This window comes from Gambusia affinis, linkage group LG04 (genome assembly GCF_019740435.1).
Source record: "Gambusia affinis linkage group LG04, SWU_Gaff_1.0, whole genome shotgun sequence".
Classification (NCBI taxonomy): Eukaryota; Metazoa; Chordata; class Actinopteri; order Cyprinodontiformes; family Poeciliidae; genus Gambusia; species Gambusia affinis.
The window spans coordinates 10,175,501-10,198,620 of record NC_057871.1 but is presented as its reverse complement, the minus strand read 5'-3'; the positions used below and the strand labels follow the sequence as shown (position 1 = coordinate 10,198,620).

The 23,120-nt window shown below is 37.1% G+C and overlaps 2 protein-coding genes across 24 annotated transcripts in view; one reads left to right on the top strand and one right to left on the bottom strand.

Moving 5' to 3' along the window:
* The window catches only part of kdm4c (lysine (K)-specific demethylase 4C), a 31,919-nt gene extending 19,863 nt beyond the window's left edge, over positions 1–12,056 (top strand). For 2 of the 4 annotated variants that reach the window (XM_044114068.1, XM_044114069.1), the window contains exons 16-22: positions 700–755; positions 888–996; positions 6,065–6,259; positions 7,566–7,736; positions 9,309–9,428; positions 10,803–10,895; positions 10,998–12,056. In XM_044114068.1, coding sequence (XP_043970003.1) covers positions 700–755; positions 888–996; positions 6,065–6,259; positions 7,566–7,736; positions 9,309–9,428; positions 10,803–10,895; positions 10,998–11,165 — 912 coding nt within the window. In that variant the 3' untranslated portion in view covers positions 11,166–12,056. The remainder of the gene's footprint in view (positions 1–699; positions 756–887; positions 997–6,064; positions 6,260–7,565; positions 7,737–9,308; positions 9,429–10,802; positions 10,896–10,997) is intronic. The other 2 variants (XM_044114070.1, XM_044114071.1) reach the window with 2 other exon arrangements.
* A 4,150-nt stretch (positions 12,057–16,206) lies between these two features.
* The window catches only part of ptprdb (protein tyrosine phosphatase receptor type Db), a 196,753-nt gene continuing 189,839 nt past the window's right edge, over positions 16,207–23,120 (bottom strand). For all 20 annotated transcript variants that reach the window (XM_044115204.1, XM_044115203.1, XM_044115209.1 and 17 more), the window contains 4 exons: positions 22,831–22,956; positions 22,575–22,729; positions 20,699–20,834; positions 16,207–20,592 (listed from right to left, as the gene is read on the bottom strand). In XM_044115204.1, coding sequence (XP_043971139.1) covers positions 20,524–20,592; positions 20,699–20,834; positions 22,575–22,729; positions 22,831–22,956 — 486 coding nt within the window. In that variant the 3' untranslated portion in view covers positions 16,207–20,523. The remainder of the gene's footprint in view (positions 20,593–20,698; positions 20,835–22,574; positions 22,730–22,830; positions 22,957–23,120) is intronic.

Below are 23,120 nucleotides of genomic sequence, written 5' to 3'. Positions count from 1 at the left end.
TTTTCTCATATTAACCTTTTCTTTTATGTAGAAGGCACCTGGAATATTTCTTTTTCTTTCTAAAAACCCTAATCTTACTTGACCAAAGGATATTATTTCCAATTAAAGTTATACAAGGTTTCTGATGGCAGGACTTAACGTCTTTTTCCAGGCATTCCTCCCTAACAATCAGTTTGCATGTAGATACAGTCTAACGGTCGTTACACAGACTTGGTAAACCCCAAAATGTCACTCTCTCAGATTTATTTACCTTCCTTACCATCCTGCTCAGTGTGTGTGATAAATGTGAATCTCTGTCCAGCATTGTGGCCAGTGGCTAAAAGAAATGGGCTTCTTTTTCGTCATATTTGTTCTTGGTGGAAAAGGAAAGTACTAGATCAATTATTAGAAGTTTGTAGAAATGCTGATATGCCTCAAAAGTTTTTTTTAAAGAGTTCAGCTACATTGTTTTGATTAAACACATTTCATAACATTGTTTTCTCCCCATTTAATCAGTTAGGTTAAATATAGATTTTTTTCAAAATTTTTTATTTTATTTCAAGGGTTTTAGACATCCTTGCCAAGGGTGCCTATTAACTGGTTGATATAGAATCATATTTCCATAGGTTTTTATTTGGATTTTTTGCTAGACAAACCTCAAGTGTATCCAAGCACATGAGAACATTTTGGTAATTCACCTCTCTTTATTGGTTTTCTCAGGAGTGCTGTCTCTGTAACCTCAGAGGTGGAGCACTGAAGAAAACCCAAAACAACAAGTGAGCAATGCTTTTTGTTCACTTGGATCATCTCTGCATTTTCATCCCTAATCTCAAGAGATCCACCAAATGTGTGTTCTAATGATCAGTGTGTGCTGTTGTGGTTTGTTTTCCACGTGGACATGGCTGCAGATGGGCCCACGTGATGTGCGCCGTCGCACTTCCAGAGGCGAGATTTGGTGATGAAGCCAAGAGGAGTCCCATTGACACCAGTAGGATCCCCATGCAGCGTTTTAAACTGGTGAGAGGACACACACACACACACACGTACACACGCGCAGAGAGAGAGAGATAGAAACACGCCGAGTGTCCTTGAGGACTGGTCTGGTCTAATTAAAGAAGTATTCACAATCCTAATTAACAATGTGAAATGAACAAGCCTGCAATCAAAGCTAGATAATTAACTACTAGTTGATGGGAATGGCAAAGCAGGGTGATGTGGGGAGAGCTTTCTATGTGGTGTATCGTTTCTAGGATTTGTGTGTGTTTGCTTAATGAGATATCGGAGTGTGTCTCAGCAGAGCTGACATGTTGACGCAAGTTAGCTCTGTTCTGCAGGAACCATGATGGCTCAGCAGAATGCAAGCGGTTTGGGAAGTGCTTCCCAATATAGAATGAATAACAGAAATGTGATAAAGCTAGTTAAATTACAGCCACTATTTCTGAACAATAAAGTGAATTTCAAACAGTAAAATGGATTCAAAGGCAGCGCATTACTTGCTCTTTGAAGTATCGTATTATGTCAGATTTATAGAAGTCTCACTTGAAAAAACAATTTTTTGCCAGGCAAACGATATGAGCTCCTACATAAAGGTTTATTCATGATTTCATAGATTTTATTACTGCAGGGATACAGACGGATCCGAGCGACATTACTCAGAATGTTCTCACGCCGCACTGAAATTAAGGCTCATTAGCTTAGAGAATGCCGTCCATAAAGTGATTTTTTTTCCCCACTTACAAAATGAGCATTAAAGTCCAGACCAGGCGGCCATGAAGCTCATAAACGCTTTTGACACAACAATTTGGCGACCGCACAGTAGGGACCTTCTTGGGTTTAGCAGCCAGATTACACTATTTGTACTGACTCTTAGTGGAGTGTACTTGTGTGCATCAGATTCAGTTACATACAGATACATCACATTTGTTACCAAGTAAAACATGTTGACAAAAGCTAAAATTATTGACAAGTAAATAAATAAACAAATTGTCTAACATTAGCAGGAGCATTATCAGATCTCCTTCAGCAAAAAATGGGTAAAACAACGTGGTTACACAGAGAGAGCTGCAGAGCATTAAATAAGACTTCTTCTTTTTTTTTTTTTTTACAAAAGGATAAATATTTTTCCCTCAGCTTCATTTTTTGAATTTTCTACAATAGTGTGAGTTTGTTTTTTACTTACTTATTATTACTCGCATCTCTCAATCCAGTCCAATCCAACTATGGAAAACTAGATTAAAAAGACATGAGCAATACTTTTGCCAGATAGTTTTGGTATGCACATTAGTAATAGTTGTCATTTTTAATCAAATCTGTGTTGTCCAACAGACAATAATTGTGAAATTGTTGCCATGAGACGAAACTGTTAAAAAAGAGATTTAAAAGGAGTTTTGGGTACCAGCTTTAATGTGATTCAGTCAAATTCCTCACAGTATGAACACAGGTCAAACAGCTGGATGAACACAGCTGTTTCACATATGTGAATTGCCTCCTCAGCAGGTCATCAATCTGTGCAGAGGGTCTGGTAATGACTCGTTCATTTAATTCGTAACTGTTGAACCACGGAAATATAAAAAACAACAGGACGCTGACCCTTGAGGACTAACTCTGGACACCACCGCCATGATCATTTCAAAACGCTTTTATTTTATAATGGGATTTTAATTTGCTATGCATTTCATTTCAATGACACTGGTTGAAAATGAATGTCTTTTCAAACTGCAAAGTAACTTTTGGTCTTAGAGCTTTTATGTTCCTGGAGAAAATTTATTTTGTGAGCATAACTAGAAATGCACAAATCATTGTTTTGTTAAAAAGACTGTCACAGAAATCCAGTCAAATTGAAACAAAACTGATCAGTGTCTCAATTTTATCGAAGTTAATTGAGTCACAGGACTGTTACATAGGCTGTCCTGTGAGAACCTGTGAGGCTATATTTTAAAAAATATTTTAAATGTATTTAAAATCTATTTTCAATAATTATTTATTTTAGAGAAATTGCCGTTTAAGAAAAGAAAGCGGGGTTGGCTAAAACATTTAAATGAGTTGACAGAGTCGGCTGCCCATAGATCTTATTTTTAGCAAGATCTATGGGCAGGTAAGCAATAGTTCTGTAAATATTGCTTTTCCAGATGCATTTCCAATATAGGTAACCTTAACTCTAAGAGTTCAAATATCATGCTAACATTTTAACATTTAGTGTACTCCATGGCTGATGGAGGCTAAAGGCTCACAAAACAAAACAGTCAATTTGAGCCTTCCTATTGTCCGTATTTTCTATATTAGACATATGTTGTCTGTTCAGTTTAATTTTGAATACTTTTCATCTTTTCTTGAGTTCTTTTCTGAACACTTCACTTATATTTAAAAAAGATAACATTAAGAATTTCTAAATAGTGGAAGATCAGCTGTTACTGATCAAAAAAATATTGCATGAAATCCAAGGCAGTATGTGATAAAATATGACTAAGCTGACAATTCTTCACCTTTTGAACACTTTTCTTCTAAATAATTTGATGAAAAATGAACAAATAATACAGATTTTGTCTTTTCTTTTTAGATTTAATTGAATATTTTACCTTTACATGTTGTCCACTTTCTACATTTGAATGTTCCTCCCACTTGCCACGTGTTTGGAAGTTCGCATTGGACCCGTTGTCGACCCAGCAGCCCAATGCATTCATAATTCACCACAACACACTCAAACTTAGACATTCATAATTTACCGTGGGAAGGTTCTTAACGCATGGCTCAACACAGGCACCAGATAAACTTAGCAGAAGGAACAAGCACTGGGAAAATATCCTTAAAATGCTGTTATGTTTACTGCCCTTTATCTTCACATCTGAGATGGTTTTTAACTATTGTACCAATTTATCCCAGAATTTGCGCATAATGAGGATTATTCTAGATGTCAGTAAGAATCTTATCAAACAGTATTCAGTGGATGGATGTTGACACAGAGGCCACTTTGCCTTGACTTTGCTGTTCATAACAGAGCAGGTATGGGAAAAGACTTAATTAAAATGTAGGTCAAGTTAGTCATTAAGAATAGCTGTCCTTCATCCTACATCCTTCATCTGAGAGAATGAGCAGCTAGGAAATGAGAGTCCTCATTATTTGAAAAAAGAAAAAGAACATTATTAGGATTTTCATCATCCAGCTTATATCAGGCTTTTATGTTTCCTTTTACTTCATCTCACTAGAGAAAAAGAAGAAAGTCTGTCTTCACAGTATCTCCTGATACTTAACTGATAGTTAAATAAACTGATTAGCTGGTAATTGGGAAGATGAAGTCACTGCTGCTGCAGAGGGCATACAAATTTTATTAATTCTGTCTTGATGCACTAATTAGATCAGTTATTGATTTTTTTTTCAATGGCATTAACGGAGGGGATTGATTTCAGAGGCGTAACAGATAGCAGAGTTGGGAGAAAAGTTATTTTTTCCCTTCCTGAATCATCATAATTTCTTTAAATTCAATTTCTGGAGTCCCTTATATGGTATTTAGATTCAGCATATTCTCTTTTAAAGCACTCTGGAAAAGTACTTCAACCTTGCTGATACAAAATGCAGTTTTCAAATTATATTTTTAGTTTTTGAATGACAGAAGCTGCCCAAACCAACATGGCCCTATGTGAAAAAGAATTTACTGGCAGTGAGTCTTTTACATTTCTTCAGCAACACTCTTTATTATTAACACTTTTCTAGGCTAAAGTTGTCTTAATATAAGAGCAAATAGAGCAGGAATTGAACCCAGGACAACCGCACCAGGTACCACAAGCCCCTTGTTTTTTGTATGAAAGATGTTTAAGGTTTAAGGTGAATTTTACTCAGATTATCTTTGTCAGATATTAAGAGTGACTTAATGAGCTGAAACATTTTTTTAAAGATTTGATGGGATCTAGTGGCCTTTATTTAAGCACAGTCAGTGGGTAATGAGAGAGATGACCTTTACACCTGATGTGTAAAGGTCATCAAGTCTGGACTCAAACTTGTGACTGCTGTGTTGCTGATATTGTCTTGAGCTGAAACATTTAAGAGTAACAGAAAAGCAAAAACAGAAGTTGGTCAGTGGGCAGTTTTTCTTCCACACCATGGTACATGTTTCCTTGCAATATAGGACAGTTTTTCCTTTTATTTTTACCTTCTGAAAAATAACTTACACCTCAGCTAATTTCTATTTCACTTCACTTGCAGGCATAACTCATTCTTTTCCTAGCTATCCCCTCCCCCCTCCCCCAAAAATATCAAAACAGCATTTACAGATGGCTCAAAATGACTTTCCAGGGATTTGGTTAATGCATAAATTACTTTAGCACACCGCAAGAGCAAAGGCAGAAGCAGGTAAGTAAAGTGAAAAGTAGAGCGCAGATGAGCGTTTTAAAGAAATGGAGTGAGATGGGAGGTCTGTGTGAAAGGGGTGAAGGAGGAGCAGCAAACATGTAGGGTTATAATGGGAGGATGTCTTCTGTTTTTCCCCCAAGAACAGAAGGAGGTGTGGCTCTGTGGGAGAGACAGTGGCCACTGCCACAGTGGTGAGAAATTTAACTTGATGGGCCACTTAGTACAAAACGCTGCAGGATAAATCTCAACAGTGTTGTATAAAAACTGGGCAAAGCTGGTGTATTGAATATGCCTGTATGTGTGTCTGTCTGTTCTGGAAACCTTTAGACTCCCCTTTAACCTGATTCATTTATTTTGGTGCGTCTTTTTATTAAAATAAAGCAGTAATTTGAGTCCATTGAATGATATTGTCTTCTATTTACAAATAGCTGTACAGCAAAAACAAAAAAAAAAGGTAACACATTCGATGGGATAAATACTTTTTATAGGCACTGCATTTTATTTCATCATGTAAATTTTGCCCATATTTAACAACTGACCATTGGGAAGATGTAGTTTATATATATATATATTTTAGGAGACGGAAGCATCTCTGTCAGAAAAAGTTGAGATGGAAATATTTTTTTTTCCCAACAGCTTGATAAACAACTCTTTATTTGGATATTTTGTTTGCTGTGAACCCAGAGCAGAAAGGTTCAGGTTGTGCGACTGACGGCTTGGTATCGTCTGTGTGTGTTTACAGAAATGCATCTATTGTCGCAGCCGCTGTGCAGGGAAGCGTCAGGCGGGCGCCTGTATCCAGTGCTCATGTGGCCGCTGTCCCACCTCCTTCCATGTGACCTGTGCCCATGCTGCTGGTGTCACCATGGAGCCAGACGATTGGCCGTATGTGGTATCAGTCACCTGCCACAGACACCAGTCACGGAGTTCGTCTGCTGTAAGTTGTAGGATAGCAGTTCACTGCAGCGGATGAGATCCACGCTGTGTTCAATAAGAAACAGGACAATTGAACAATTCCTAGGATGTCTAGTTTTACAAAAATGTTGGCCGCTTTGCTGAATTAAACTCTCAAGAAGTTCAGGTGCAAGTCGGCCTTAATTGCTGGGTTTTAATGTTAGGGTTGATGTGACTGTAATGGTAAAAATATTATGCATCAATTTTCGGTTGTTATCAGGTCAGAATGAGTTTAGTACAGCCTGTGAGATGAATATTAACACATTTTGTGTATTTATTTTTAAGTCAAAATGGAATTGCATGGATTGGTTGATGGTGCCTTTTCTTAATTTTATTATACAGATACATTCATTAGAAATAAAAATCTGTTACATGCATTTCTATGTGGTCTCATTTACTTTCATACCCTTTAATAAATTTCAGTGCAATGAACAGCTTTCAGAATAAATCCAGCTGTGCTTGGAGAATGAAACAAATTGAAACAATACCCCAGGATTTGTTCATCTCACTGTTACTTACTGTTCAATCCATCCCTTGAAACAAACAAAGAGTAGCTCTACCTAAACATAGCTGTCCACTGAAACTAACTTGACGGGTAGAAAGAATCCTTTTAATTGTAATACTGAATAACAGTCAGATGCTACTTTTTAGGAAAGGCAATGAAATTGTCTTGGAAAATGGTCCGGTGCGCCTAATCGTAGACAAACATGACGGTTCTACCGCTCTAAATAATTAACATTGGATTTTACGATTCTGCTCTAAAGAAGATAAATCAGAGAAGCAGCCAAGAGGCCATTGTTAACTCCAGAGGAGCCTCAGAGATACAGGCTGAAATATGGTGGCGGCAGTCTCATGCTGTTGAGAGGTTTTTCATTAATATGAGAAAGTTGATCTGATCCTGGAAGATGAGTGAAAAACATTTGATGGAGGAAAGCCTTTCTAAGGCTGCAAAAGACTTCATCTTCTGATAAGACGACTTTAATCTTACAGACCGAGCTACAGTGTCGGTCTGTAAGATTGTCCCGATGAGTAAATCCTTAAACTGGAAAAACTTGAACTTTCTTCATGACTTGAAATCCCAGATTGGGCAGAACATTTAACCACAAATTATACTGTTTATGAATAGATTTAAAAACATCTTCATCTTTTAAGAAAACATCAATTACTTATTTTTATGTGGGTCACCAGCAGCTTAAATCAACACAGTGCCATTGAATAGATAAAAATATCATTGATATATATGATATGAGTTTTAACGGCACACCCTGTTCTCTTCCTGTTTCTAACAGAACCAGCGATTGTATCAACCTCCCATCTCACTGGGCCAGACGGTGATCTCCAAACACAAAAACCTGCGTTACTACAGCTCCAAAGTGACCGAGATCACATCGCAGACCTTCTATGAGGTCATGTTTGACGACGGCTCTTTCTCTAATGACACCTACCCAGAGGACATTGTGGTGAGGTTTTCTTTAATTTGATCCTCTCATTTGTGAGATGTCATATCAGACACATTAAGACCTGAAATCTGATATGTCCTTTTAGTCTTTACACCAAAAATATCCAGTTGAAAGGTGTTCTTTTATTAGAAACCTTTTTGTGGATTGTTTATTAAGCAGTTGTTGCTCTAAAAAAAGCTAAAAGAAAAGCAAAAAAAAAAAAAACATTACAGAGAGAGACCTGCTGACTGTGACCCGCAATCACAACTGTCTGGATCAGGATGTGTATTACATCCAACTACCGTAATTTTTATTGAATTAGAATCACCAAAATATTTTGCATGTATCTTCATATTTTTGGTTTTCTTTTATATCTGTACACTTGAAGTAGCAATTTTGCATTAAACCTAGTATTTTGCGTATGGCTTTAAAAGTGTTTTGTGTGTGGTTCAGGAGAAAAAAAGGCTCACTTCTTTTAAAGCTTGTCAGAAAGCCCAAAGGCATGAAGACTGTTTGGCACTGAACCTTTTTATAAGTTCACCAAGAGAAAACTAAACATACTGAGCATATTCTAAACTTTCCAAGGTTTCCCATGCAGATTTCATAAACGTAAACACAATACTCTGAAAAATGAAGCATGAAAACAATATTGGTGTGCTGAAAAAGGTTCAACTCCTTCCCCTTTTATATTTTACTACTTTTCCAGTAAAGGCTGTCCATATTTCTATAAAATCTTTTTTTTTCCATTTTTATGAGCTCCTATAACATAAGATTAGTTTTTTTTCAAGAACTTGTACATTCTGGTTTTTATATGTAATTAAAACCAAATATATAGACTTTATAAAAAGACACAAAGCCCCGTCACTGTCTGACATGAAATGAGACTAAATTTTTTCCATTTTAGGTTGGTTAGGTTTACACAGATTATTTCTCTTACCAAAATGACAGAATGTGAGAATTTGTTTAAGCAAAAGGGGGCGAGAAATTAATTCTAAATCTAAAGAGTTTACCAGACTGTTTCTGGCAACCAGCTCTTTCAAATGAAGTAGCTTGTTTTGAAAAAAAAACCTCTCCTGCTGATTTTGCTTTTATACATAACAAGTGAATGTTCATACTCAGACTTACTCTCATGATTGCTCAAATGTTATTTATATGCTTTATTAGCATGAACTTGTGCAGGGACTGCAGGTGGAAATTAGCATCACAGCAACAACCTCGTACCGTACAACTTTCCTTTGAAAAGGTTGCTCTATAATTTAAAAAAGGTCTGTCTTATATTTATTAAAGGTATTGGCTAACACAAACTGGATGTTGATTTACATCTCCAGATGTATGTAATACCCAGTAGAACTTGTGATTATCTGCCTCCTTAAAAAACAGATAGAATTTCTTTACTGAGTTATTCCTGAGATTTTCTCAATTTGTTTAGAAGTAGCTTTAAACAAGTTGAGACATGTTTCCAGCCGAAATGTCTTGATTATGCAGATTTAAACTGAAAAATGAAGATAATTGGTCGTTCACATCTCACCTCTAAAATTAAAAGACCTTGAGATTGCCACGTACATATCTGATGATTTCATCTTATGCTTTCAGAGTAGAGACTGTGTGAACTTTGGTTCTCCTGAAGTCGGGGAAACTGTTCAAGTGAAGTGGCCTGATGGGCTTTTCTATGGCGCTAAATACCTGGGATCCAACGTTTCCTACATGTACCAGGTACACACAACCTGCTCCAGAAAACTCTTAATCTGCCAAAGATAGTTGACAACAGCAAAAGTTGTAGGTCAAAGCGAAGAGCTGGACTTCTTGAAGTCCCTTGACATCCGTGTCATCGTGATGCCTCTGACGTTGTCAGGGTCCCCTCGGTATCTGAACTGAGAGGCAGAGCAAAAAATGGAAGGAGATCACTTGGGAAGGAGAACTTGTGACTGTTAGAGATGAAGGGTAAGAGGGAAAAAGAAATAGAAAGCAAAAGGAAATCAGAGAAACAGTGGTGGAAAATAGGTCAAGAAAAGAGAAGAAGGTGAGAAGCAGAGGATGATGAAAAGGAGGTGCCAATCTGCATTATTCAAACTCACTGAATTATTCACCTTGCCCAGGGTCTCAGGGCTTCCACTTAGAGCTTTATTTAGTGAGCCGGGCGTCAAGCATTAGTTATGCACAAATGCTTCTATGACGCACTTTCTGTGCTGGACATGGGTCAGAATTTTTTTTCCCCAAAGCTTGAACAAGAATATTCCATTGTCAAGGTGGGTTTAAATTTGGCACAGCTTTAGCCTTGGCCTCACTTCCAAAAGTTACATTTCCTGAACAGGGCACTTTATGTTTAGAAGTGAACAGCAGAGTCTCTAGAAAGAGTTAAGTAAGGTGCAGGTAAGGTTACACCACTCTGTTGCTCTTCTGCTTTGGGTTGCAATGAAGTTGAAACGGGTTGGTTTGAATCCCAGTATAATGTAGCCAGTAATACATATGGATCCCTACATGGTCAGACACTTTTATATCCATCAGGTTTACATCACCAACATGTTCCTACAGTAGGTACCTGAAGGGGGCAGAGGCTCTGAGTCTTTGGGACAGAGATGGTGAAATGTGTTTGTGAGAGCTTCACCCACTTTTGACCTTTTTAAGAGAAAACTAAACCCATTTGTTTACACAGATATTCCTAATTTGCAACAATCTGCAGTGCAATTTTCTTTGAATTATTATACTGTTTTCAGTATTTTTTATGTTTATATGGGAAATGTTCTTGGAATCTAAATTGTAAAGAGCTTTTCTTTTTCTCTTTCTTTCTTCCTGGCCGCCTTTGCTGCTCTTTCTTTCCTGGTTTCTTGCTCTTTCTTGCTTTCTTTCTCCCTTTCTTTTTTGCTCTCTCTTAATTGCGTTCTTTCTTGTTTGTTTTCTGTTTTCTTCTTTCTTTCTTGCTTGAAGTGACAGGATCTGGTGATTCGGTATAAATTATGTATAAATGGCAAGTGATCTGTTTGCACTTACACCCTACAGATTTGCACAGTGAAACCTTAAATCTTTCAAAAACACAAAAAATATTTCAAACCCTTTACCTAACTGCTACTTTTTATTTTTTTTACTCAGGTGGAATTTGAAGATGGATCTCAGGTGCTGGCCAAAAGAGAAGATATCTACACTTTAAATGAAGATCTTCCTAAAAAGGTGAAGCGTAGACTTGTAAGTATTAGGAAGTCACACCATAGGTTGGACCTGTTAAAAGGTGAAAAAGCCAAGTGGAACCTTTTACTCACTTGTTTTCTGTCATGTCTTGATTTCTAGTCGACAGCCTCAAGTATGCGCTTTCAGGATGCCTTCTTCACCACGCAGGGGGAGCGGAAAAGACAGAGGACACCGAACTCACGCTTCCAGAATGACTATGTGGCCCTGCCAGGCCTCCGTACGACTGCCAAAAGCACATGGGAGCACCGCAGCCACAAAGGGAAATGAAGTCATGGAGAGAGATCAATGGCGAACGAATGCACTGAGTTCACAGTGGATGAGAGCTGTTTCTGTTTTTTTATTATTTTTTATTTATTTCCCTCTTTGTGAGTGTGTGCTTGTGCGCGAGTCTTCAGGACCTGCTTCCATCCATGCGGCCCACACAGATTCCTTGTGCAAAGATCACAGGAAGTGATGAAACGGAATCTCGGTTTGGTGGACGCTGTTGTGTGAGCGGCTGTACGTTTGATTCCCGTGATGAGTGAGTGGGCGGTGTGACTGCAGGTTGGAGAGGAAGTCTGGTCGGACTCTCTTCGAGGAGGCGAACAGAGGGGGCTTTGCTGCTTCCATCAGGGAAAACACACAGAACCCTTTTTTGGAATCACTAATCACGTCTTTGTACATTAAAAATTCAGAAGTATTTTTTTTAAACAGCCCATTTATGAACGTTTTTTTGGGGGGTTGGATTGGGTTAACTTACTTGTTGAGTTTCCAGCTTTGATTTAGATGTTTATGTACCCTGCTTGCAATATTTTCACCCATTACATTTCTACTGCATGTTCAACACTGTCTAACTGCTTCTGCCTGGCCAAGTCCAAGCGCACCTCTGCGGCCTCCTCTCTGCGTGGTTTTTCTACCTTTTAATGATTAGAATATGTCAATTATTACCATTTGGCAAGTGACAGCATGTTAATCACTTCCTCTGGGAAATATTAAGTCAGGACGCTGTAGCTCTGTGTTGGACTTGGCCTCCCATTGATGTGAAATGCTACTACTGCTCTGTTAAATCAAATCCAGTGTTGAAATTATTTAAAATTTGTATTTATTATTTTTTTGGCTTAATATTGGTAAAGTAATGCCAACTGCTGTAAAAAACAAAAAAACAAAAACAAAAAAACGGATAGTTGCAAGTTTATTTTTCTTCTTCAAATGAGATGTCGATTACGACAGACTTCATCAGATTAAAATAAATGAGTAATTTTAGGAATCAGCAGGTTGATTCTTTGACGTGTGTTTGGGAAAAACTGTTTCTGAGGCTGAATACAAACAGTGAATCGGATGCTGAACATCACATTGAAATGATTATTAAAGTATTTCCTGAAAGCATTATTTATACACCGTTATTTACAAATCTTCCCCTACAGAGGAGAAGTAAAGTGAATTTTCTTTTTTATGCATATGTCATAACTGATCTGCAGGATTGGATTTTTTTTTGCATTAGTTTTCAGAAAAAAAAGGCAGATTGTATCACTACATTTAACTAAGTTACCATTTTATCAAGAGGACAATTAATGCAGACCAATAATAATGATCTTGTCCAATTTAAATTAAACCTGTACGTCACATGACCACTGTTCTCTTCCTGAATTGTTGGTCATTCCACTAAGCAATCTAACTACCAAATGTACTTTGCAGTAATAATTCAAATATTTATCAAAGCAGGAAATACAGAAAAAACAGCTAACGAACAATGTTCGAACCGAGCCAATATTTACTACACGCAGAGTAAATATTCTTGAATGATTGAAGATTCAAACTAAGTCATCATGTGTTTCTATGAGTAAACTACAGGAAAAAAAATCCCAAGAAGTGCAGTCCTGTTTATGTTTTATTATATTGCCTTCTGCATTTATGGGATTTTCAAAGGACTTTTAACGCTCAAGCATAATGTAGTTAATTGCCAATGATGTCATAAAAATTTGCAGCAATAACATTTTACCAATGAGGAAATAAGTTATGGGTTACTGCCTTACTGGCTCAATGATGTTTTTGGTTTTATTGCATATAAAATGACCAAAATTATGTATGCATCATAACTCATCTAAGGGGAGAACCCAGAACAACATCTAGAGCTCTGCAGGCCTCCCTTACTTACAAAGATGTTAGCCTTCACGACTCAAGACAGAAACTGGACAAAACTGGCGAGTTCAGAGGTATAAATGTCTGCTGAGCAAAAAGAACTCAAAGAGGCCATCTCTTATTTGCCAGTAAGTATCTGGATTTTCCTCAAGACCTCAAGAAAAATTTAGATAAATTAACTTTTCAATAAAATTCTTATAGACAGAATTCAATAACAATTATCTAGCTATCTAGTTAGATAAAATAAATTCTTATCTAATTATATATATATCTATGTATATATATATATAGAGAAAGAGAGAGCGCTGGAAAAAATTAAGTGATGTCAGTAGTTCATAGACTAAAAGAACAATGTTCATTTTACGCAAACATTTAGCTATAAAAAGTAAAATCAGAGAAACTTAGTTTAGCTAGATGTTGTCTTTGAAGTTGGAATAAAGACTCTCTCGGCAGCTCTGTGGAGTCACTGGAAGCCATTTTGTTGTAATTTAACAATAAAAAGTCAAACATAAGTGAGCATTAGTTTCAGCTCTCCACCACAGCCCGAATCTGTTTCCTAATGTGGATTTAACGAGACTGAAAAAACTGCAGGACTTGAGGCCCTGTGAGGCAAGAATGCTCATTAAACTTCCCAACATCAAGTCAAACGCTGGATAGTAAACTGAAATAACAAGAAAGAGAGTGAAAATGAGGGGATATAATTAGCTTTTTGAAGGCATTTTAGGATTAGCAATGGGGAAAAATTCAAAATAATGAAGAGAGTAAAGCATGAAGCTGTGCAGTGTTTGGATCAAGCTCTCTCATCATCACCTTTACGCTGAGTTGCTGTTGTAGAGTTTCGTTTTATTGTTTTCTGGTTGGTGATAACAGGTTTGTTCAAGGACATAAACTGAGTGGCATCCTGCATGATACCTTTAAAAGAAAGTCTGCCATTCAAAACTTTGCCTTAATTCATCCAATATTTACAGTTTCAGCATAAGAAAATACATTTTAACAAGGTTCGCGTTACTCAATAAATAGACTTAAAATATATCTGGCAACCTTTTTGTAAAGTTTTGGTTGTCCTAGATGTATTTTAATTCCTTTGTAAATTTGAGCTTTGAGATGTATACCTTTGCATGTTGCGAATTTCAGTTTTGGAAAAAAGATATCAAGTGAGAAACAAAATAAATAAATAGTTAATTTTAGCCTTTAGTCTTTTCTGTAGGAAGGCGCTCTCTGTAGTCTGGAGATGGATTGTCATTAAACTTGGGGACATCGTTTGTGACAACCCTGTCTCGTTTGAGAGACAGGGTTGTATTTACACTACCAAAACATAAAGTGAATGTCCTTTTCTTTTTTAATTTGTTAAAAAACAACTAAGCATCTTGACAGATTCTACCGGTCACCTTAATATCTCAGCACATGGCTGATTTTATTACCTTGACCACAACACCAGAACTTTGTATTTGAATGCCAAAATAAGCAGCAAAAGAAAATACTATTTTTGTATTTTGACCCCATTTTTAAAACAGTAGTTTTCTATTTAAGATGTCTATTTCTCACCAGTTTCTCTTTATGGAAACTGAACACAAGAAAAAATTAAAGTGTAAAACAAGAAAAGAAATTAAAAAGTAACTAATTAATAAAAAATAAAAAAAGATTTTAACAAATAAAATGAAAAATTAAATAATAGTGATAATGTTAATTGAATATGTTGCCCTGTATAATCAAATAAATTGGGAAAGCTATTTTTTTGGACGCAATATTATTATTTTTAACTTACTACCAATTATGATAGGATCTATCCTTCATGTAACAAAGACAACTTTGGTTTTCAGACTTTCCCCCACATTTCCAAAGACTTATTTTGTGTCACAGTATGAACAACTCACAAGGTTGTTGTTTAAAGAAAGAGATCAGAAATTCTTCTCGTCAGCATATCACGAACACTGACATCTGAGACTCCACTGTGAATTTTTTATGACTCTGTTTTCGCTTGGTGCGTTGTAAAGTGAAATGAGCTGCAAATATGCCTGGAAACTTGCTGCTGGAGTGAAAATAATCAGGAGCTCAAATAAGAGGTTGCTATTACAGGCATAAAACCTATTCTCTGACCATGTTCTGAGGGTTCTGATCACTAACTCTCCTGTGTTTGCACTTTCAGCATTTTGCTAACAGGCCTTAATCATAATGTCATACAATTCAATAAAAATAAAGCTTAAACAAACTTGTTACTGGCAGGGACATTTCCACTGTTTTGGGGTGTTTTTGTGATAAATTTGAACTCTTTTCGCAGCACACTGAAAATCCAACATACAACAATTGAGCTCACAGATTAGGCTATACTCTTTTTTTTTTTTTCATCCACAAAGTGTCGAGGTTATATGCACATATAGGGTCAAATGCACAAGTGAAGCTAAATATTTTTATACACTGTGTGCAACTGTTTTTTCCTCACTGTCTTGACTTACCAGTAACTAAATTATGTGTTTGGTAAATATAAGAATAATGAGTGGGAAAACACTTCTCCATACTCAGATTAAAAATAGGTGATTAAAAAAAGATGATGATGTCTTTACTTTGCAAACATTTGATTTTTAAGTCCTATAATAAGTGACTCTAAGTTCTCACAAACTGGAGGGAAATAAAAACGTCTGTGTCACGTCTCTCTAATCTTTTTTTGTTGTTGACCAAGAAAAATGTGGTAGCATGGAATCGAGACTTAAATTTAAATTAAATTTGCAGCTCTCATCACCGACAAGCCAAATACCTGCTGGAGACATATTTTATGGTCAGAATAAAAAACAGCAAACTTGAGCACAATTTTCCTGCTTTTTTTAACACAGAAAAAACCCATTCACTTAAATCAGTCTAAAAAAAAAACATGACATTCCTGCCACTTATCATATGTAAATTTTTCACTGGACCAATATCTAAAATGCTTCAAAAGTCAAAATGTTAGGAAATGTTCCAATTGTAATAATATTTTATGACATTCCACTTGTATTAAGAAGAATATGAAGAAGATCTGTTCTGAAGGATCAATTTTCACCTACAAATTTTCAAATTTTTCTGGAACATATCTTGACCCTATAGCAAGCTCTGCAGCTGTCAAGCTGACCTTTTTTTCCGTAATTCGCATTTCCCCAAAAATTACTTTTTAAAATTGTCATGTTGCTGCTAAAACAAAAAAATTACACCAACACCAATCATTTCACTTGAGTTTATTTGTAACAAATGAAACCTGTGTCAATATTGAACAGAAATCCATACAGACTGGGTTTTTGTGTTTTTCACACGCTCTGAGAACCAACATAGGAAAATAAAAAAAGCACTTGTTGACTCAGAGCCCGTAACAAAATGAAAAAAAATGTCTTACATGTACAGACCAATTGGTGCTAACTGACCCAAGCAACACATCGTACGTCCATTTTATACAATTTATAAACTTCAGTTTTATCCATCTACATGACACATTTGAAGGAATGGGGGAGGAAAGGGTATTTAGAACAAGCTTTTAGTGAAACTTCTTGTTTGTGGGATAACAAATCCACAAAGTGGCGTATTGCACAACACAGCTGTGCCGTAAAACCGTGATTTCAGGTGCAACTTTGATATCACTCTTTATATCTCATAAATGTCTCTCTTTAACTTTAATTTATTTCTCTGTTTAGCTATGCATCTCAATTACTCTCTGTGTTTTGTGTTATTTACATATACACAACCGCGTGAGCATTACACAATCTACTTCAAAGAGTTCAAGTAAGTCTCCTTTTGGGGCAACGGGATAGCGGGAGGGGCCGTTAGAGATCTTAGTAGTGCATAGTACAAAGAGAGAAAGTGCAAGTCTTCCCTTAAGCGGCGTGACCAATAGGGGGCATCTCAGAAATGGTACCATGCATATGAAATAAAAAAAAAAACAAAAAAAGACAACCGGGTCACTGCTAGATGGTGGAAAACTTTTGACCGTCTCTTGTGTGGTCAAGCGTTGATGGAGATATAAAAAAAATGTGACTACATCTGTTGGTAGCACCTGAACTTCTCTTTGCCTTTGTCATCATTGGATAAAAACACAGAAATGGGGACAGAAGTGTGGATTGAGGGACACAGATGAGGAGACTGACTGACTTCAGGTGGATGGTTTCAGGTGGGTTACATAGGTGTGCTACGATGGTGTTGATTTTGTTCTTACTGACAGAGAGCTCCTCTGTTGTTCATCTTGTTGTAGATTACTGCATAGCTGAGCAATTTTGACTTGTCGGAGCCGTTGTGCGGCCAAACCGTTCCATCAGGCAAACTGAACTCTCCCTGTGAAGAGCTGTGTACGCTGCCTTGCAGAAGTATTCATACTCCTTACAGATGCTCACATTTTGTCGCAGTACCACCACAAACCTTGATGTATTTTATGCTGTAGACCAACAATACATAATTGTGAAGTGGAAGAAAACTGATACATGACTTTCATTTTTAACAGAGATCTAAAAAGTTCATGCATATGCATATTCAGCCCCCATAACACTGGTACTTAAATCTACTGCTACTCACTGCCATCCAAAGTAACCTAGTTATTACATAAAGTCCATATGTATGTAATTTAATCTCAGAATGACTACAGCTGTTCTGTGAAGGCAAACAATTCATCAGATAACATCAGAGAACAAACATCAAGAAGACCAAGAAACGTAGCAGACAGGTCAGCTAGAACGTTGAGGAGACGTTTAAAAAAAGAGACAGGTTATACAATTATGTCCCAAGCGTAGGACATCTCCAATCTATGACTGAAACCTAAAGTGATGGCTGTCTTCCCAAACTGACAGGCTGAGCAAGGAGAGTACTAAACAGACACGGTGGGAGAATTTCTTGATGGAACAATTATTAGCTGTCCACAAGTCTGACTTTTATAGAAATGTGGTGAGAAGAGGAGTACAGTTGAGAAAAAGCTTGTTTCATCTTTGGAAATGAGTAAAAATGCAAAAAAAGATGAGATTAATGTCAGATTTTGAAAGTATTCTGTCATGTAGTGCTAACACTGTACATCGTTTTGAATGCTCTATCCCAACTGTGAACCGAGGCGGTGGTAGGGTCATGCTGAGGGAATAAATCTAAATGAGAATCTCTATCATACTTGAAATAGAAGTTTACAATTCCTCTTCATTCAGTCTCACAGAGCTCGAGCTATTTTTGCAAACAAGAATGGGAAAATACTTTAGTCCTTTGACGTATCAAGCTGCTAGCGACCAAAAGCTCAAAGTCGTAACCACAGAAATAGTTGATTTACAGAAGCTGAAAACAAATACAATACAAACTTTTTAGATTTTTATTTGCAAAAAAAAAAAAAAAAGTAAACTGTGTGATTTTCTTTCCACTTCACAAATATGCACAACTTAAACATTAAAACCCTAAGAACATACACTGAGATTTGCAGATTACAATGTGACAATTTAAAAACTTTAATGGAGGGAATACTTTTGCAAAGAGACGTACAGAAAACTCTTGCAAGCAACAACTTAGACTTTATTTTGCCTAAATGATCAGTTCATCCAGATAAAACTTCTGTAACTGAGTCGTAAAAATAACTCATTGAATAAAAGAGCAATGCTGAAGCAGCTGCTGGGTTCGAAGCAATGACCATCCAACCCACATGGAACCTTCAGTTTGACATTTTCACGACCAGAAAAACTGAACATACAAAAACAAAATACTTTCACATACCGGAACAAAAGTCATGAACACAAACACCCAGATCACATACGCACAAGCATACGTACATAAAATATACACACACAAAAAAAAAATCATTTAAAGTAACTTTATCAAAATAGGCGTGTAATATAAGGCACTATAAATCTAAAATCAAAAATACTAAATAGATGCTGTTTGAAATGTGATTTTGATCATTTCGTTTGCTTCGACATGACCTCCGGAGTTGTGACGCTCTGTCTGGACACACTGAACCAAATCAAGTGTAAAACATCTTATATCTGGAGTAAACGACACACCTTTATCAACATCATCCTCATCATGGCGTATGACTGCAGTTAAGTGACTCGACACAAAAATATATAATACATCTACTTATTGCACACTGAATCAGACAGAGAGAAAAGTCTAAGGTGAGCATTCCAGTGAGAAATTTGTCCCCTTCCCCCAAAACCCAGAACCCCTGCATCCTTTTCTCGCTCTCTGGTAAAGAAATCTCTGTGAAAGCTTATTTGGACACATAAATAGTTGATTTCTCCCCTCCCCATCATATCTTGCCTTCTGTACATACCTTCTGCACTTTTTGTGATTTAGGTGGCTTCAAATGAGCTAAAACGCACAACTTGGTGGGACTTTCCATGTCCTCATGTCTCCTTGCTCTGCTAGGCAAGACAGCCATGTGCTGAGATATTAGCCACTGTGCATCAGTGTTTTCACAAAGATAGGAGGTGGAGAGTAAGTGACAGTGACACTCGAAGGTGGAGTTTGTCGTCAAACGGTGAACATCCTCCACACAAGATTTGATTGTACGCTTTAAAAAAACATGGCAACAGCTTACAAACCTTGCTTTTTGTAGTCAGTGGGGACAAAAATGTAAAAAAAAAAAAAAAATAGATAACAGAATGTGCCATTTTGTTTTTAAAAAAAAAACTAAATAGTCATATATCTTTCTAAAAAACTAAATTAATGTTTTGCTTTGCAGTTTAAACCTTCCCTTATTTGAAATGGTGAAGCGTAATAAGGTTGAACTGGTGGTGCTTATTACTGTAGAAATGTCCTATTTTCATTCACAGGAAACAAAAGTCTGTTTCCAACATTATCCAGAACCAAAAAAAAGAAAAAAAGAAAGAAAGAAAAATACTCCTTGGTGCTCCTTTTTAAAGTACGTGTATTTGTCTTTTTAGTACCGTGTGCTTTGTTTTCTCAGTTCTTTCTGTTGGCAATTCTCCGGTGCGTAAAAACCCAGGTGGATTCCACTGGATGGATACGCAGACTTCCACTTGGCGTTCCTCGTGGTAGAAAAAAATCCTACTTTTTCCCACCGCTTGGTCCTGTTTTGTTCAGTCTACTGATGCTACACTGGTGGTGGACGAGGTGAGAGTTCCACACCGAAAACAACACAAAGCAATCTGGGTGCTCACAGAAGCACTGGAACCAACACGTATTCATCATCATTATAATAATAATAATAAAAAAAATCTATATTTGATAAAGTATTTTGTTTTGGAACAGTGGTTGAAGCTGCTTCTTCAGACTGACCCACAGGAGTGTTTGTGTTTGGACAGGGTGGAGGGATCGGGAGAGGGTGAAAAGAGTCTCCCACCCTCGCCCCCCAGGGGTCGAGCAGGATCGCTATGGCTCAGTTAGAAGTGCTGTTTCTGGGTACGGGGATAAGCCGATAGTCCGCCGCCCCCATTTAAACTCTGTAGGTGGTGGCGAATTCTTCACGCACACATTCCAGCCAAGTGCATGTATTCAGGTTGTGTGTGACACTACAAAAAGGGAGCAGTCGGCTGAATGGGGCGAGACTAGGCTGCAACTGGGTTTATGTTGCATAGTGATCGAAGCTTCCCAGGTACTCGAGACTGGCCCGGTAGCAGAACTGGTACTGATCCTGATGGGAGGGAAAAGAAAACAGGGATTAAGAATGAAACATTATAAAAATGTGTCAATGTTTTGTTTTTATGTCAAATAAGATATTAGTGAAAACATAATCTCACCTCTGTTTGAACGGTGGCAGGTCTCTGAGTGCGCAGCATCTTGACCGTCTGGAAGATGTCCACCACCCCTTCGTACCTCATCCTCTCCAGGACGATGCTCAGGGTGATGAACACACCGGTCCTCCCGACTCCAGCACTGTTAGAAGATGGGAAACCAGTTAGATATGAATTGATGTAGAGGTGGCTTATATTTTATCAGTCAGTAAGCTTTAACAGAAGTCAAATCTTGGATGGAACAAAACTTTCTTCACCTCAATCAAAGTAAAACGCAAGTTATACTATTTGGTCAGAGTCACACAACAGATCCAGATCTGATTCTTGGTTCTTTAGCTCGGTTTTGTCAGACCTCTGCTAGGAATCTTGGTTTTACTTTTGATAGTTGTTTAAAGCTAGATAAACAAGTTAGCTCTGTCGTTAGATCAAGTTTTTATCACCTGCGTATTTTAGCTAAAGTTAAATCTTATTTTTGTTTAAAAGACTTTGAAGGACTTATCCATGCCTTCATCACATCTCGTCTGGATTATTGCAATTCATTATATAGAGGCCTGGATAAATCACAGATGCAGCGACTTCAAATGATCCAGAACGCAGCGGCTCGGCTTCTTACAGGAACCAGGAAGCGTGACCATATATGGCCCATACTGGCCTCTTTACATTGGCTGCTTGTTCTTTATCGAATAGATTTTAAGATTCTCTTATTAACTTATAAAGATTTAAATGGATTAGCTCCCCCTTATCTTCTGGAACTTTTAAAATTTCAGTCCGTGTCCAGAACCCTACGTTCTAATAATCAGCTTTTACTGACAGTTCCTCGGACCCGACTTAAGAGGAAAGGAGATCGGGCTTTTTCTGCTGTTGCTCCTTCTCTATGGAACAATCTACCTTTCCAAATTAGATCTGTCCACAGCCTGGATCATTTTAAATTGCTTCTTAAAACTCATTTTTATTCCTTGGCATTTAATTGAACTAGTGTTTGATACTTTGTTTTCATTCATTTGTGTTGTTGTCATTCTTGTACAGCACTTTGGTGCAGTTCTATGCCTGTTTTAAAGTGCTATATAAATAAATTTGACATTGACATTGACATAACAGAACTAGACTGGATGTGGCTCTTGAATCATTGTTGTGGTTCAAGGTAGCAAATCAGTTTCTCAAATAAGGGACACTTAATCTTAATTTCAAACAGTTGAAAAATTTTTTTTGCATATAATGTAAAATATGTAACTTGCTTTTCACAATATGACTTTAATATTTAACTTTTTTTTTTTTACATGAAATGGGATTACCAACATTGTTCACATTTACTAGATGCTAAAAGGATGTATGAAGAAGTTTACATTACTTTCTGTTACTTACAGACTATAATTTCTTTAGCATTGTAAGACTTAGGTAACATTTTTTTGGGTATCCCTCCCCTTACAGTATTTTGCTCTAATTTTGGAATATTACTCCTAATACAATGAATGTAACTGAGTCATGTTTGTAGGCTGTGTTATTTGCACACATCTTCCCAATTCTGATCAACTAATTTGACAAAACGCTTGAAGTGATTGTATATATATTGAAAGACATTTTTATGTCAAGCTCTAAAGTCCTGGGTGACGTTTGAGATGTTGCGTAAATATTTACAGATAGTCTTTCCCTATGATGCCATCTATTTTGTGAAGTGCACCAGTCCCTCATGCAGCAAACAACCACCCTTCATGTATTTTGTAGAATACCATTAGGGATGGTATTTCCAGGCTTCCAAGTTTCTCTGTTTTCTTCCAAATGCCACAGTGTGCATTGTTGGCTGTTTCTTAGGCTCAGAAATATGTAGGACTAGACAAATATTTCAATAGGGTACAAACAAAAACAACAAGAAAAACACTCCTACCTGCAGTGCACAGTAATTGGCCCATCCTGGCCAAACTGTTCTTTAGTTTTGTGAACTTGGCCAATAAAATCAATAAATCCTTCTCCCGATTTTGGCACTCCTTGCTCTGGCCAATCAGTAAACTGGAACTGACGAACCGTTCTTGATTGGCCGTCCTGAATGAAGAAAGTAAGTGGTTTGGGGGGTTATCTTGTATTTATGCATAAATCAAAACCTTATAGCAGCATGAATGCACGGAAGCAAACAGAAGACTCACTCTGGCATCAGTCACTTTGAACTCTCGGAGGATGTACTGAGGCATGTTATATTCAGCCATAGGATCAACCACAAAGTACTGGTACCTGGCTGATCTCTCTGCTGGCCAGTACTGGTGACACTTCTCCTGCAGAGGACAACACAAATCATTATCTTCAGATTTCCACATGAAGTTTCAGGGTATTACTTAAAAAGCATAACAACTTTGGACTTTCTTATCATGAGCAAATCTCAATTGTACAGTGCTGTGCAAAAGTGCTCAAAGATCTTCAACTTTTTCACATTTTTTAT